The following is a 14,638-nucleotide window of genomic DNA, read 5'->3' on the forward strand; positions in this document are numbered from 1 at the left end:
GAGCCGCCCCCGGGGGGCTCGCCTCAGGAGCAAGGAAGCAAGGGGTGGGAGGAGGAGGTCTAAGTCCCAGGCCCAATTAAGAGATCAGATGGTGTAGGATTTGGGAGCTTTTAAGGTGAAGAGGCCCGGGCTGATCCCACTGGCCGGTATAAAGCGCCGTGACCCTCAGGTGACGCACCAGGGCTGGCTGCCGTCGGGGACAGGGCTTTCCATAGCCATGGCCCAGCAGTGGAGCCTCCAAAGGCTCGCAGGCCGCCATCCGCAGGACAGCTATGAGGACAGCACCCAGTCCAGCATCTTCACCTACACCAACAGCAACTCCACCAGAGGTGAGCCAGCAGGCCCGTGGAGGCTGGGTGGCTGCACTGGGGGCCACCGGCCACCCACCTGCCCCACCCAAGGGAATCTCTCTTCTGCACATCCCCACCAGCAGAGAAGGCTTTCTCCCATAGCTTTTCTGATGACACGAATTGGGGGGTCCTCTCCAAATCTTGAAGGACACCATAATATCGAATATGCATTCTCAAGCCACACAGGCTTCCTAGCCCCTTTGAGAATCCGTGGCCGGGGAGAGTTTATGTGCTCTTTCTTTGTGGCCCGTAGATGAGTGTGTTCACTGCTAGCGAGTGACCTCTCATTCCACGGAGTCCCTCAGCTTCCTGGGGAAGAGCTGGGTCTGTCTTTACATTTGAAGCCAAAAGGAGGCAACGTACTGACACACCCAAGGGAGGCGGGAGGGTGGGGAAGACAGCAGCAGAGGGCAAGAAACTTCTAGAACTTCAGGGTCGTCAAAGGCTGTAGCAGTCATTTTGTCGAACTCCATGATGGGGCCACACGGCTTTTGGCTGCACACCTCTGGGGGAAGAGGCTGCACTGGCGCCCAGGGCCATCTTTCCATTTGGAGCAGTCCTGGGAGAGAGGGCTCAGGCCCAACAGAAAGCTGAAAGCTCTCATCAGGGCAGCCCGAGTTCTGCCATTGGGAGTTGCCCAATCCAAAAGTTTTGCACGCAGGCCCTCAAAGAAGCTGAGGACGACAGTGACCGCCCCACTCCTGACCCTCTCCCCGGGTCCCTCCTCCAAACCAAATTCCTTTGGTGCCTTCAAGAACATCGTGCAGGCCGGGCGCAGTGGCTCACTCCTGTAATCCCAGTACTTTGGGAGGCAGAGGCGGGCAGATGACGAGGTCAACAGATAGAGACCATCCTGGCCAACATACTGAAACCCCATCTCTACTAAAAATGCAAAAATTAGCTGGGCTTGGTGGCGCATGCCTGTAGTCTCAGCTACTCAGGAGGCCGAGGCAGGAGAATCGCTTGAACCCGGGAGGTGGAGGTTGCAGTGAGCCGAGATCACGCCACTATGCTCCAGCCTGGCCACAGAGTGAGACTGTGTCTCAAAACAAAACAAAACAAAAAACAACATCGTGCAGGCTGTGGTTTCCAGAAGCCACGCCAGCTCCTTGGTTGCCAATAAATATCCCGCTGTGGGGTGGCCAGGACCGAGTGCCAATTAGTGACAGAGTGCCCAGACCAAACCGGATGAGGATCTTGCAGTTGACTTCAATATGACTGTGCCCAGAATTTCCTCGGTGGCAATGCAACAGTCTCTTCCTAGATGCCCCCAGACTTCATCAATGCATGATGCTTCAATGCACTCTTTTCAAATGTCGGGGTGGGTTTTTTTTCCCCCACAAAACTTCAAGCATCTACTAAAGTAGAGGGAAGAGTGTAATGAACCCCAGGACCCATCACTCAGCTTCCACGGTTTCATCTCATTTCATCTGTAACCCCTCCACTACCCTTTCTTCCTGATTCTTGGAAGCAAATCCAAGGCATCACACCCTTCCCTCTGTAAATCTTTACTATGTTCCTCTAGGAGAAAACGGCTCTTCTCAATACATAACCACAAGTCATCATCACACCGACAAGTGTAACAATATTTCCTGAATAGCTTCAAATATCCTACTAGTGTTCAAAAAATGTCATACGTATTTTCAGTTTGCTTGAATCAGGGCTCAAATAAGGTCCACACATTCAGATTGATTGATACGCCTTTTGACTACCTTTGAATCTAGAGGTTCTCTTTCTATCTCCCTGCAATTTATTTGTGGAAGAAAGCAAGTCGTTCACGACGTAGCTTAACAGGCCCCTCTGACGTTGTTCTTATGATTTTTCTGTAAATCGGTAGTTGATCTGAGGATCTGACCAGAGGCAGGTTGGATTTGTTGGTGTGTTTTGGCAAGGAGAGTGTCTCTTTCCTGGGGTGTTGGCAGCTACCGAAACTCAGTGCCCAGACCAATTAAACCACTGGGGATGGAGAACGACGGCATTCGGACACCTTACCCTGCCTTCACCTATTGGTGACCAAAACCGTAACATCTTCACAGGTCTTCTTACCCTGAGGGTATATGCCACTAGGTTGCGTAGTAAACCAGTGTGTTTCAAGTGCCTTAGAATAGTCCCTCTCTAAGTGATATGCCACTCAAGTGGATATGCATTTAGCTTCATTTCTTTTGTTGCTGATTTTCAGAGATTGTTCTGTAAATTTAAATTTTTATTTTATTTTATTTTACTTTTTCGAGACAGTCTCACTCTGTCACCCAGGCTGGAGTGCAGTGGCACGATCTCTGCTCACTGCAACCTCCGCCTCCTGGGTTCAAGCGATTCTTCTCCCTCAGCCTCCCGAGGAGCTGGGACTACAGGTGCGAGCCACCACGCCCAGCTAATTTTTTTTATTTTTAGTAGAGATGGGGTTTCACCATGTGGCCAGGCTGGTCTCGAACTGCTGACCTCAAGTCATCTGCCGACCTCGGCTTCCCAAAGTGCTGGGATTACAGGTGTGAGCCACCGCCCCCGGCCACTTAAATTTTGTTTTATAATTATGTCATAAAACAGTTAAAAGTTTCCAATTAAAATCTAGAAAAGAAGGTGTATTTGAAGAAGTCTGGCTTCTCTGCGCCACCACCCCCCGCCCCTTCCCTATCTACCTGTATTTCCTTGAATCACTTTGCCTGGGAGTTGACTTTGATTCTCTTGCTCGTTGCTTCATGAAATCAGTTCCAGAACTTTCAGGAGGAAGGGGTAGGCCATGACACCAGCCCCAGTTACACTGGTGGCAGCTCCTGTCCCCTCCCCCACTGCTGCTGGGACCTGTTCTCTCCTTTGCCCCCTTGTCCCTGCACTGCCCAATTTGGACCGCAAGGGTTGCCAGGGAAGGCACGAAGGGCACTGGCTGCCTTGTTTTCAGAGGTCGTAGCACCTAGGTTGCTCCAGCACCTTGCACTTGCCTGCAGGCCAGAGTGTCCCAAACCCTCCCAGTCTCAGCGGCTCTTCCCCAGTTCACCCGAGGTACTTCCCAGGGAAGAGCTGCCGACAGTTTGGGGGTTCTCTGTTCTTAGGTCCATCAGCAACCCCATTGCTCCCCTCTGCTTCCTTCTGCACGGAGACTGATGCCATGCAGGTCTTCAATTGTCAATGATCTGTCCCTACTGCTCATACTGGGGGTTCCTCGGGAGCCAGTGCCAAGTATCGGGATTGCAGACATTGCCTGTGGGTTTCCGGAAGCTCCTTGTGTTAGGAACAAATGGGGCCCGTGCACAGAGGGCAGCAGAGGTCTTGTGGGATCCAGCTGTGCTAGGGGTGAGATTTATCTGTCTCTCCTGGCCGTAGCCAGGAAATCCCCATTTTTCTTAAGCTAGCTTGAGCTGGGCTTTTCTAACACACAGCTAAAGAATCTCTTGATAAATCTTGGGACTCTCCATGAGGCCTTATATGGCAGCAGGTCTGTGGCTTGCAATCCCTTCAAGTAATCTGCCAAAAACAGTGTTATGACAAAGGTCTTTCCAACACAAAAGGTGTAGAGCCCTAGCAAACTCCTACAGAATAAAAGGAGAAATAATTCGTTTGTAGTCCCAGCTACTTGGGAGGCCAAGGTGGGAGGATCACTTGAAGTCAGGAGTTCGAGACCAGCCTAGGCAACATAGCCAGACCCCATCTCTACAGAAATAAAAAAATTGCCATTGTGGTAATGCACGGCTGTAGTCCCAGATACTCGACAGGTTGAGGCAGGAGGATCCCTTGAGCCCAGGAGTTCCACGTTGCAGTGAGTTATGATTGTGCCACTGTACCCCAGCCTGGGTGCCAGAGCCAGACTCTATCTCTATTTTTTGTTGTTGTTGTTGTTGTTGTTTTTGAGACGGAGTCTTGTTCTGTCACCCCCCGGCTGGAGTGCAGTGGCGTGATCTCAGCTCACTGCAACCTCTGCTTCCTGGGTTCAAGTGATTCTCCCGCCTCAGCCTCCTGAGTAGCTGGGACTACAGGCGCCAGCCACCACACCTGGCTAATTTTTTTTTGTACTTTTAGTAGAGACGGGGTTTCACCATGGCCAGCTGGTTTTGAACTCCTGACCTCAAGTGATCCACCCCTTCGGCCTCCCAAAGTGCTGGGATTACAGGCGTGAGCCACCGCTCCCAGCTGACTGTATCTCTAAATATACAATAATCACAGTCATAATCAGGACACCAGTCATATTGGATTAGGGCCCACCCTAATGACCTCATTTAAACTTGGTCATTTCTGTAAAGGCCCTATCTCTGAAAGTGGTCACATTCTGAGGTATTGGAGTTAGGACTCCAACCTATGAATTTGGGTGGGACACAATTCAACTCATAACACATTCGTTGATGAATTTCCTCATTCATTTATTTTCTGAGCATCTAGTGTATGCTGGACACTCTGTGAGGATGAATGAGTCACAGTCTCTGGTGAGAAAGACAAGGCTTATATTTGTGTCTCAGTACTGGCTGCTATAAGAAATTACCAGGCTGTGCTCGGGGGCTCAGGCCTGCAATCACAGTACTTTGGGAGGACAAGGCAGGAGGATCTCTTGAGGTCAGGAGTTTGAGAACAGCCTGGTCAACATGGTGAAACCCCATGTCTACTAAAAGTACAAAATTAGCTGGGTGTGGTGGTGGGTGCCTGTAAATCCCAGCTACTACTCGGGAGGCTGAGGCAGGAGAATCGCTTGAACCCAGGAGGCAGAGGTTGCAGTGACCCGAGATCACATCACTGCACTCCAGCCTGGGCGACAGAGCAAGACTTTGTCTCAAAAAAAAAAAAAAAGAAAAGAAAAGAAAGGAAAAGAAAAGAACCAAAGAGAAATTACCATAGATTGGGTGGCTTTTAAATGACAAATTTATTTCTCACAGCTCTGGAGGCTGGAAGTCAGGGTGCTAGTGTGCTGGGCTCTGGCGAGGACCCTCTTCCTGACTGCAGATTGCCAACAACTCATTCTATCCTCACATGGTAGAAAGAGAGCTAGAGAGCACTCTAGAGACTCTTTTTTTTTTTAAGTTTTAATTTAAAAAAATTTTTTTACATGCCCAGGTTGGATTTGAACTCCTGGGCTCAAGCAACCCTCCTGCCTCAGCCTCCCAAAGTGCTGGGATTACAGGCATGAGCCACCATTCCCAGCTAATTTGGGCTGTTCCCAAAGGCTCAAGTGATCCTCCCACGTTGGCCTCCTGAGTAGCTGGGGCTACAGGCGTGAGCCACCAGGCCCAGCTTCTAGGACCTTTTATAAGGCACTAATTCCATTCATGAGGGCCGCACTTGCTCTGCACACATGACCGAAAAGACCTGCCAAAGGCCCCATCTCCTAATACCATCACCTTGGGGGTTGGGATTTCAACACAGGAATTTATGGGGGGCACGTACATTCAGATCATCATGAACAGTAACTCCTATATGTGACAGAAGGTGACAGAGGTGGGTAGTGGTCTTCCCCTCAAGGGGGTGAGTTGCCACTAGCTGGGGAATCTGGAAAGGCTTCTGGAAGGCAAATGCATATGAGCTGGGCTTTACACGAGGAAAGCGCTTGTCTACGGAAGGGCAGAGGACTCGGAGGTAGGAGGTGGGGCTGGGGCAAAGGGAAGAGGGGAGCAGGGAAGTGGGGTGACTGCACACTGGGAGTGGGGAATCAGATGAAGCAGACGATGAGGAGTTCTGTTAAGTTCAAGGTGCCAGTGCCAGTGACCAGCAGGCGATGGTCTCTGGCTTGAGGGACAGGATGGAGGGGAGACTGTCTGAGGATGGACAAAGCTGGAGGGAAAGAGCCAACTGCAAAGGCAGGAGGGCGGAGGGGGAGGGGAGAGGTGGGATCAGCACTGGTATAGACAGGTGGTGCTGCAGCCCAGCTCCTCTCTCTCCTCTGCCTCCTGCCCGCAGACCCCTTCGAAGGCCCGAATTACCACATCGCTCCCAGATGGGTGTACCACCTCACCAGTGTCTGGATGATCTTTGTGGTCATCGCATCCGTCTTCACAAATGGGCTTGTGCTGGCGGCCACCATGAAGTTCAAGAAGCTGCGCCACCCGCTGAACTGGATCCTGGTGAACCTGGCGATCGCTGACCTAGCAGAGACCGTCATCGCCAGCACTATTAGCGTTGTGAACCAGATCTATGGCTACTTCGTGCTGGGCCACCCTATGTGTGTCCTGGAGGGCTACACCGTCTCCCTGTGTGGTAAGCCAGTCGGGGCCCAGGCTCAGCGGAAACCACTCATTCACCCTGCAAGCCCCTCCGGCCACCTCATGATGACCTGGGCCCAGCTGCTCCTGTAGGTCTGTCTCCCTCCACATCTGTGCCTCACATCCGTATACTGACGGGTTCTGGAGGCTTCCATCTGAACACTCACATTAAATTCAGCTCCCTTAAGTCAAACATACCCTGAGTTCCTACTAATGAGTCAGGCTCTGCCCGGGGACAGCCAGTTTGGAGCTGTGGGGCTGGTGTGGGAGGAGACAGATACAGAGCTAGACGACCCCAGAACGGTAGGGGGGTGGAGACTCTGGGCACCCTGGACAGAACTCCCCTGCAATTAGGGATGCCTGCTCTTTCAGCTCACCAGCATCCTCTTTTCCCGGAGGAGACACAATTCCCAGATCCTCTCCCGATCCCCATCACTAATATCTCTGTGGGCCACTATTTCGCTCAGGTCAGGAGACAGTGGCCGAGAGGTGCCAGTGTGCCAGGCTCTGTGCTAAGGAGGGGGCCCTATACCCAGATGGCGACCACACAGTACCATCATCAGTCCTCTCAGACAAGAAGGGGCCTGGGGCAGGTGGTGGAGGAGCGGCTGGGAGCAGTTTGTGGTTCGAGTGGGTAGAGTACCACCAAGCAGCCGTGGCTGGCGGACACGAGGTGGGCAGGCCCAGGTCTCAGAGGCCTCAGAGGTCACGCCCAGGAGCTGGGACTTTATTTCAGGAGGGGGAGACCCCACATCCAGCAGCAGCAGCTCCTGTTCTTGCCTCCCCACAACTCTTAGCAGCCTCCCCAACCCCACCCCCTGTCAACTGCCTCAAATTGTACCCACGATGGCCCAGACCAGAGTGGGTGCTTGTCCAAGTCCTGGCACTACCCCGACAGTCTAGAAGGGGAGCCAAGGGAAGGTCAGGCAGAGAAGGTCCGTCCCCAGGTCCAAGTGCTCTCTGCAGCAGGCATGGCCTCGATGGTCACACGGCCCTTCCCGAGTGCCCCCTGCATCTCCGCCCACGGCTGTCTCCGTTTCTGCCATGGTCTCCCGCTCACCCTTGCCTCTGCTCATGGTCTGTTCTTGGGTCAGTCAGGTGCCAAGCAGCCGGCACTTCCCCACCAGTTTTGGTCCACAGATGCCCTTGGCCATGTGGGAAGCCTGTGGACCCCATCTTAGAGGAATAGCTGCAAACGCATAAAACGAGACCCATAGGATTACGAAGGCAGCAAATTATATTGAAATACAGTTATCAAAGTATTAAACATTCATCAGTAACATAGTCTTTAGTTAAAAGCATTTATTGGCCAGGCTCATGCCTGTAATCCCAGCACTTTGGGAGCCTGAGGTGGGAGGACTGCTTGCCTCCAGGAGTTTGACACCAGCCTGGGCAACATAGTGAGACCTCTTCTGTACGACAAATAAAAACAGCTGGGTGTGGTGGCACACCAGTAGTCCCAGCTACTCAGGAGGCTCAGGCGGGAGGATGGCTTGAGCTCCGGAGGTCAAGGCTACAGTGAGCTATGATGGCACCACTGCACTCAGCCTGGGCAACAGAGTGAGATTCTGTCTCAAAAAGTAAATAAAAATGAAAGCATGTATTAAACGCATTAGTGACACCACTCAGTGCTAAGGTATTAAATAACAGGATCCCGCCTGACAACCACTGTTATTTCAGAGTAGTGATGAACATAAGTGATATTCGAACTGTCTGCCACCTCTATGAATTGACAGGAAAACATCTGTGTCCTCTCTTGCTGACCGAGTCACGGGTACTGCTAATACTGCCATGTTCATAACGGAAGGAAATGCCCAGTGTCTGTTCGAGGTTGGTGGAAAGAAAGATGTCATATTTCCACCTCAGTCCACGGAACCCTGAATTCTCTGTGCAGACGTTTGGGGTCTAAGCAGGAGAGTGGGAAGCTTTGCTTCCCACCTTTGCTTTGGCTCAAAGCCCTCATCTGTCTGCTCTCCCCATAGGGATCACAGGTCTCTGGTCCCTGGCCATCATTTCCTGGGAGAGATGGATGGTGGTCTGCAAGCCCTTTGGCAACGTGAGATTTGATGCCAAGCTGGCCATCGTGGGCATCGTCTTCTCCTGGGTCTGGGCTGCTGTGTGGACGGCCCCGCCCATCTTTGGTTGGAGCAGGTAAGGGTGCGAGGGCACGAGATGGATTGGGCAGGGTCAGACTCTGTGACCTTAAGGCAAATCACTTCCTTTCTCTGGGCCCCTATGAGCGTGCAATGTCTATCAATGTATGAATGTGGCTGCAATGTAGGAATGGCTCTGTGGTCCCCAAACCTCTGGAAACATATTTGTCCCAAGCACGATCAGGTCACAGGAGCACACGGAGCTGAGGCCATGAGCACAGCTGTCAGTGAACGCACAGCGTGTTTGCATTCCAGGTCTCTTTCTTGCACATGCTGCCCCACCCCGCCCCCCACCTTTCAGAGGCTGCTTGGGTCATAGATCCACCTGGGCCTACAGAGCACATGTCCTGGCCAGGCCAAGCAAGTGGCTCAAATGTTTGATTGGGATGGACTGGATGGGACAGCATTTCACTGTTTTATCGACAAGCTTGTGAATAAGTTCTCGTGGTGTTTGGAGAGGGAATGTTCTTTCCTCCAGAACGTTCCACAATTCTAGGAAACAAACCTTGTGGAAGCCTGTCTCTGTCTCCCACCCTCCTCATGCCGCCATGCCCCACACAGCTGCCCGTTATCAAACATGTGTGGCGAGCTGACCCTGGTGGAGGCTCTCCCGCGGGTTATCTCATTTAATCCTCCAGGCCACCAAGTGAGCAGGGCCCTTTATTTCAGTCACGGCCTAGCTGACCTCAGATAAAAGACTCAGCTCTTCATGGGTGTTCTCAGAAGGTCAGGGCAAGACAGAACCTCACACTCCCTTCGTAAAGAAGGGGAGTGATTGGGAAGATGAAAATGTTCTGGAAGCAGATAGTGGAGATGGTTGCACAGCACTGTGAAGGTACCATAGGTCATAATGGTACTTTTTTTTTTTGAGACAGGGTCTCACTGTGTCACCCAGGCTGGCACAGTGCAGTGGTGTAATTATGGCTCACTGCAGCCTCGACCTCCTGGGCTCAAGTGATCCTCCTACCTCAGCCTCCTGAGGAGCTGGGCCTACAGGTGCACCACTTCACCTGGCTAATTTTTTTTTTTTTTTTGTAGAGACAAGATCTCACTATGTGTTCCAGGCTCTAGTCTTGAATTCCTGGGCTCAAGCAATCCTCCTACTTCTGCCTCCAAATGTGCTGGGACTATAGGCGTGAGCCATTGTGCCTGGCCTATAATGGCACATTTTATGTTATGTGTATTTTACCACAATTTTAAAAAGAGGAAAGGCATGACATCTAAAAACGGACAAGGATTTACCAAAATCCTACCCAACGGTTTCGTTTTGGGTTGATGAAAATGTTCTGGAAGCAGAGGTGGTGACTGCCACCGAACTGATCGCTTCAAATTGGGTAACCTCATGCAACGTGAATTTCACCTCAATTAAAAAAAACAAACCCCACCCGAGTTAGCACCATGCCTGGGCTGGGGGTCCTGGGTCACCCCACCCTGCATCAGGACTGGCTGCCGGCCCTTCTCTCCAGGTACTGGCCCCATGGCCTGAAGACTTCATGCGGCCCAGACGTGTTCAGCGGCAGCTCGTACCCCGGGGTGCAGTCTTACATGATTGTCCTCATGGTCACCTGCTGCATCACCCCACTCAGCATCATCGTGCTCTGCTACCTCCAAGTGTGGCTGGCCATCCGAGCGGTAAGCCCCCCCATTCCTCCTGGCCTCACCCCCGTCCTGCCCCTAAGCTGCTCTGCCCTCAAATCAGTCCACTGAGACTCCTAAACTATTTTTTCAAAAATCTCTAGAGAAGAGGATTCTACCGCTATAAGAAAATATTAAGATCCAGCGATGAGAATCAGGCGATTCCTTTGGGGCTGTACCAGTGGCTGCAGGTTCAGCCCCAGCCCCGTTGTCCTCAGCTCTGTGAGACGGGAAAGCACTGCCACTCTCTCCCTGGAGGAGTCCACTAGGGGAACAGAGGTGTGCCTTGCCCCGACCCTGGACAGTTCTCCCCGGGGTGGAAAGGCTGCCTTTCCCACAGAGTAGAGTGGAGCAGCCACATCAGCAAATGACACCTGCAAATCAAGGCGTGTTTTTATGAGGCTGCCACCAGAGTACCCTTGTCCCTTTCATAAGCTGTGGGGCTGACCAAGGAGTGGACCCGAGTGTGCCATTTGCCCCCCGAGCCACTCTCCACCCTCCATGTCTGGCCCTCTGCCCTGGGAAGCTGATCCTGTCCACAGCCATCACCCCCCATCCGTAGCCTAGGTTACCACTGGGAGCCCTGCAGGAAGTCAGCGCAAGGGAGGAGAGCCAGGCTGGTTGTTTCTGTTAGCAGTGGGAGCCTTTTCAGGGTGCTGACTTTCCTATATGAAGCTGCCTGTGCCCACAATTGGATGGGCATGCCTGCCAAGCTCTCTCTAGAGGAGTCTGTGAGCCTATGAAAGGCCCCCTCACCCCGCCACCTTGGGGTGAAGGCTCCCACAGGTACCCAACCATGGCTTGGGCTGTATTAGTCTGGGATGGTGGATCCCTAGCTCCAGAATGTGGCCCCAGCTCTGCTGTCTCGGCCGTCCCTGCATTCCAGCCCTCACACTCCCTCTCTCATCCCCACTCATCTGCCTGCCGTCAGTCCCTCATCCCTGGCAGGCGGTGGCTGGCCTCTGTGGCCTCCCCCACAGTGCCTCTGCCTGGAGGCCATTCGTCTCCCTCCTCTCAGCAGGTGTGAAGGAGCCACCCCACCACAGCTGCCCTCAGCTGCCTCACCATGAGTCCAGGGCAGGATTTAGTCCACAGAGTGGCCAACCTGGCCTAGGAAGCCTGAGGGAAGTGTATGCATTGCTCTGACACTCCCATCGCGCATCCCACCGGCCACTGCTTTCGCCTCCCCCGCCATCTCCATCTTGTTAGCTCCTTCATTCTCCACGCTCAGTGATCAATCAAATCAGGCCTCCATGCTCAGGCCTGAGCGCAGAACAGGACAGTCTGTTACGGGATCAGGTGAAGCAAAGGAGCTTGTTAGATCCAGCTCTGGGGTCATCTTAGGCCACGCCTAGCTGTGTGCCACCTCCAATTCTAGAAGAACTCGCCCGGGGCCAGCCTGAGGCCGCCATGTCCGCCTGGGGCCGGCTGTGCTCCACTCAGGGCTGGAAGCTGGCTGCTGGGCTCCTCTCCTCCTCCCCACAACTCCCTATGCCTGGGTCACCTGCCTCTTGCTGCCCCCCAACTCCCAACTCACTGTCCCTGTCTCCCTCAGGTGGCAAAGCAGCAGAAAGAGTCTGAATCCACCCAGAAGGCAGAGAAGGAAGTGACACGCATGGTGGTGGTGATGGTCCTGGCATTCTGCTTCTGCTGGGGACCATACGCCTTCTTCGCATGCTTTGCTGCTGCCAACCCTGGCTACCCCTTCCACCCTTTGATGGCTGCCCTGCCAGCATTCTTTGCCAAAAGTGCCACTATCTACAACCCTGTTATCTATGTCTTTATGAACCGGCAGGTAAGCAACACCATCAGCAGATCCCACTCAAAATGCCGTGTGCCCTAGAAGGGTGCAGTGATGGCCCCACCTGGAATCATGTCTCTGATCACCAGCCCGTGGAGCATCTGGGGGACCCTCCAGGGAAACGACCGGGAAAGGCTCAGCATGTGACCCAGCCCCAGCCAGTACTCCAGCTGGCCCTTAGCAGAAGGCTTAGGTGTGCCCTCTGGAATCCTTCATAGTCTCGGCCTGAGGGTGGCATTTCCCAAAGCGTCGGTGTGCCGTGTGTTCTTCCCTTCCGGTGGCCCCAGAACTATGGCTGCCGAGCTTCAGGGGCTCTCCTGGCGTTCAGACGCTCTAGGAGTTGGTGAGCCCTAGGTACATCCACCCTAGGTGTGCCCCTCTTCTGTTCAGACTCGACCCTTCTCAACCTTCATCTCTCCATTTTCAAACCATAACCTCTGGAATTTGTCTTCCTATAAGAACAAAAGCCGGCCCTCCTTGGCTACGCTGACCAAGAGTTCAAGAGCTTTCACGAGTTCGCGGGTTAGTTCGGGGGGACGTGCTGTGGTCCTGCCCAGAGGCAGCCTCCTCAGCTGGCATACTGGGCCTCAGCAGCAAGCTGCTCGCACACCTAAATCCCCCCACCTCTGTAGGTTACAGGCTTCATTAAAGCGCAGCTGTGATGTGACTTGATGATGGCCAGAAAGGTGTGCAGAGGCCTCCCACCTCACCAGGCCCAGTGCATCCCTTCCACTGGGCTCTTCCTTGCTTCTCCATCTTAGAGCCACTCAACGGCTCCAGCCCCTTTGGCTCAGCTTTGACTCACACAAGCCAAGTCTGCAGAGTTCATTAAGGGTTCATTCTCTCTGGTAACTTTTAAACAGTAAGTAGGACCAGGCCTGCAGTGGATTTCCGGGAACTCGCTGTAGCACACTGATGCCCGGAGTGTAGTTCTGTCCCTGACCCCCGTTTCCTGACTTTCATGAGGGTCTTTTTCAGGTTTCTGGAATCCTAAACTCTCTTGCCAAGTACTGTCTTTACTGGATTATTTCCATTCTCCCTTCCAGAACTCCCCCTCCTAGACAGATGTCCGCACTTCTGGACCTCACCAGGCCTCGAACTTTGCTTTTACCCTTTCCACGTAATTATCCTGTCCTGCCACATTCTGAGAGAATTTTCTGGAATGCAGTTCCATGAAGACAGCAAATTTTGCTCAGGACAGAGTCTGGCACACAGTGTGTGCTCAAGCAGCAGCTGCTGAATGGGTTCCTCAGCCCTGTCTCCCAGCTCTTCAGCCGAGCTCATTCTGCTGTTCGTCCCGTTTCTTATGTTATTAATTTCAACCATCATATTTTTTATTTTGAGAGTTTTGATGCTAGAGGGAGTTAGAGCTAGTCAAGGGTAGGCCTGAAATATTTAGAAAATGCCTTTGGTCTGGGTCCTCAAAGCATTGTGGTTACTTCAGTGATGACACAGGACATGATTTGAGACATTCGTATGGCCCAGATCTCTTTGGGGTGAAGCAGCAAAGACAGACCCCTCCTGGTACCGGAAGACGCTTGGCTGGAGAGATGACGTGGGGGCTAGATTGTCATTACCTAGGCCTCACCTTGCCCCAGATCCATGGACTGGAAAAACCATGACAACCACATGCCTTTTCATTAGCATTCCTCTGAGCCGCTCACCAGACAGTCTGGGGACAGGTCACCACTGTGCCTTAGCTGTCACTGTGGATGAGTGTCGTGGGGCTGCCGTCACAAACTACCACAAACTCAGTGGCTTCAAACCACAGAAATGGATTCTCTCAGGGTTCTGGAAATCTTGAGTCTGAAATCAGGGTGTTGGCAAATGGAAAGGTTCCCTATGGAGGCCGAGAGGCAGAAGCAGCTGCAGGGCTGCTGGCAGTCCTTGGCGTTCCTTGACTCCAAGGTGTGTCGCCCCAGTCTCTGCCTTCCTCTTCACGTGGCCTTCTTCCCTCTGTCTGCGTGTCTGTGTCCAAGCGTTCCTTTTCTTATCAGGACACCAGTCATTCGATTAGGACCCACCCTGCCCCAGCGTGACCTCGTCTGAACCTGAACACATCTTTTGGGGGACACACTTCAACCCTGTGTAGTCACCATCAACTGCTAAGTCAGATGACATCCCCGCGTGTGAGGGAGAAATAATCCAAGCCTTCCTCCATCCCCCATGGGATTCGGAATGGGTGAAGGGAAGGCTCGGGCACGTACATTCAGCACAGTGCTCCACCCTTCCCTGCTCTGCTCAATAACACTTTCTGTCCTTCCAGTTTCGAAACTGCATCTTGCAGCTTTTTGGGAAGAAGGTTGACGATGGCTCTGAACTCTCCAGCGCCTCCAAAACGGAGGTCTCATCTGTGTCCTCCGTATCGCCTGCATGAGGTCTGCCTCCTACCCATCCCGCCCATCGGGGCTTTGGCCACCTCTCCTTTCCCCCTCCTTCTCCATCCCTGTGAAATAAATGTAATTTATCTTTGCCAAAACCAACAAAGTCACAGAGGCTTTCACTGCAGTGTGGGACCACCTG

At 52.9% G+C, this 14,638-nt stretch overlaps 1 protein-coding gene across 1 annotated transcript; it reads left to right on the forward strand.

Moving 5' to 3' along the window:
• Positions 1-217: 217 nt before the first annotated feature.
• On the forward strand, positions 218-14,598 carry LOC115833262 (medium-wave-sensitive opsin 1-like). The gene is made up of 6 exons (XM_030806799.1): positions 218-329; positions 6,225-6,521; positions 8,509-8,677; positions 10,146-10,311; positions 11,870-12,109; positions 14,382-14,598. The coding sequence occupies exons 1-6, from the start codon at positions 218-220 to the stop codon at positions 14,490-14,492; spliced, it is 1,095 nt and encodes a 364-aa protein (XP_030662659.1). The 3' UTR covers positions 14,493-14,598.
• Positions 14,599-14,638: the final 40 nt, after the last annotated feature.

Source organism: Nomascus leucogenys, chromosome X (genome assembly GCF_006542625.1).
Source record: "Nomascus leucogenys isolate Asia chromosome X, Asia_NLE_v1, whole genome shotgun sequence".
Taxonomy (NCBI): Eukaryota; Metazoa; Chordata; class Mammalia; order Primates; family Hylobatidae; genus Nomascus; species Nomascus leucogenys.

What these genes read in the sequence shown, in the direction of transcription:
- LOC115833262 (XM_030806799.1), top strand. Translation starts at nt 218, where the DNA reads ATGGCCCAGCAGTGGAGCCTCCAAAGGCTCGCAGGCCGCCATCCGCAG. An exon ending in CTACACCGTCTCCCTGTGTG is followed by an intron (nt 6,522 to 8,508) that starts GTAAGCCAGTCG and finishes CTCTCCCCATAG; the next exon opens with GGATCACAGGTCTCTGGTCC. An exon ending in CCCATCTTTGGTTGGAGCAG is followed by an intron (nt 8,678 to 10,145) that starts GTAAGGGTGCGA and finishes CCTTCTCTCCAG; the next exon opens with GTACTGGCCCCATGGCCTGA.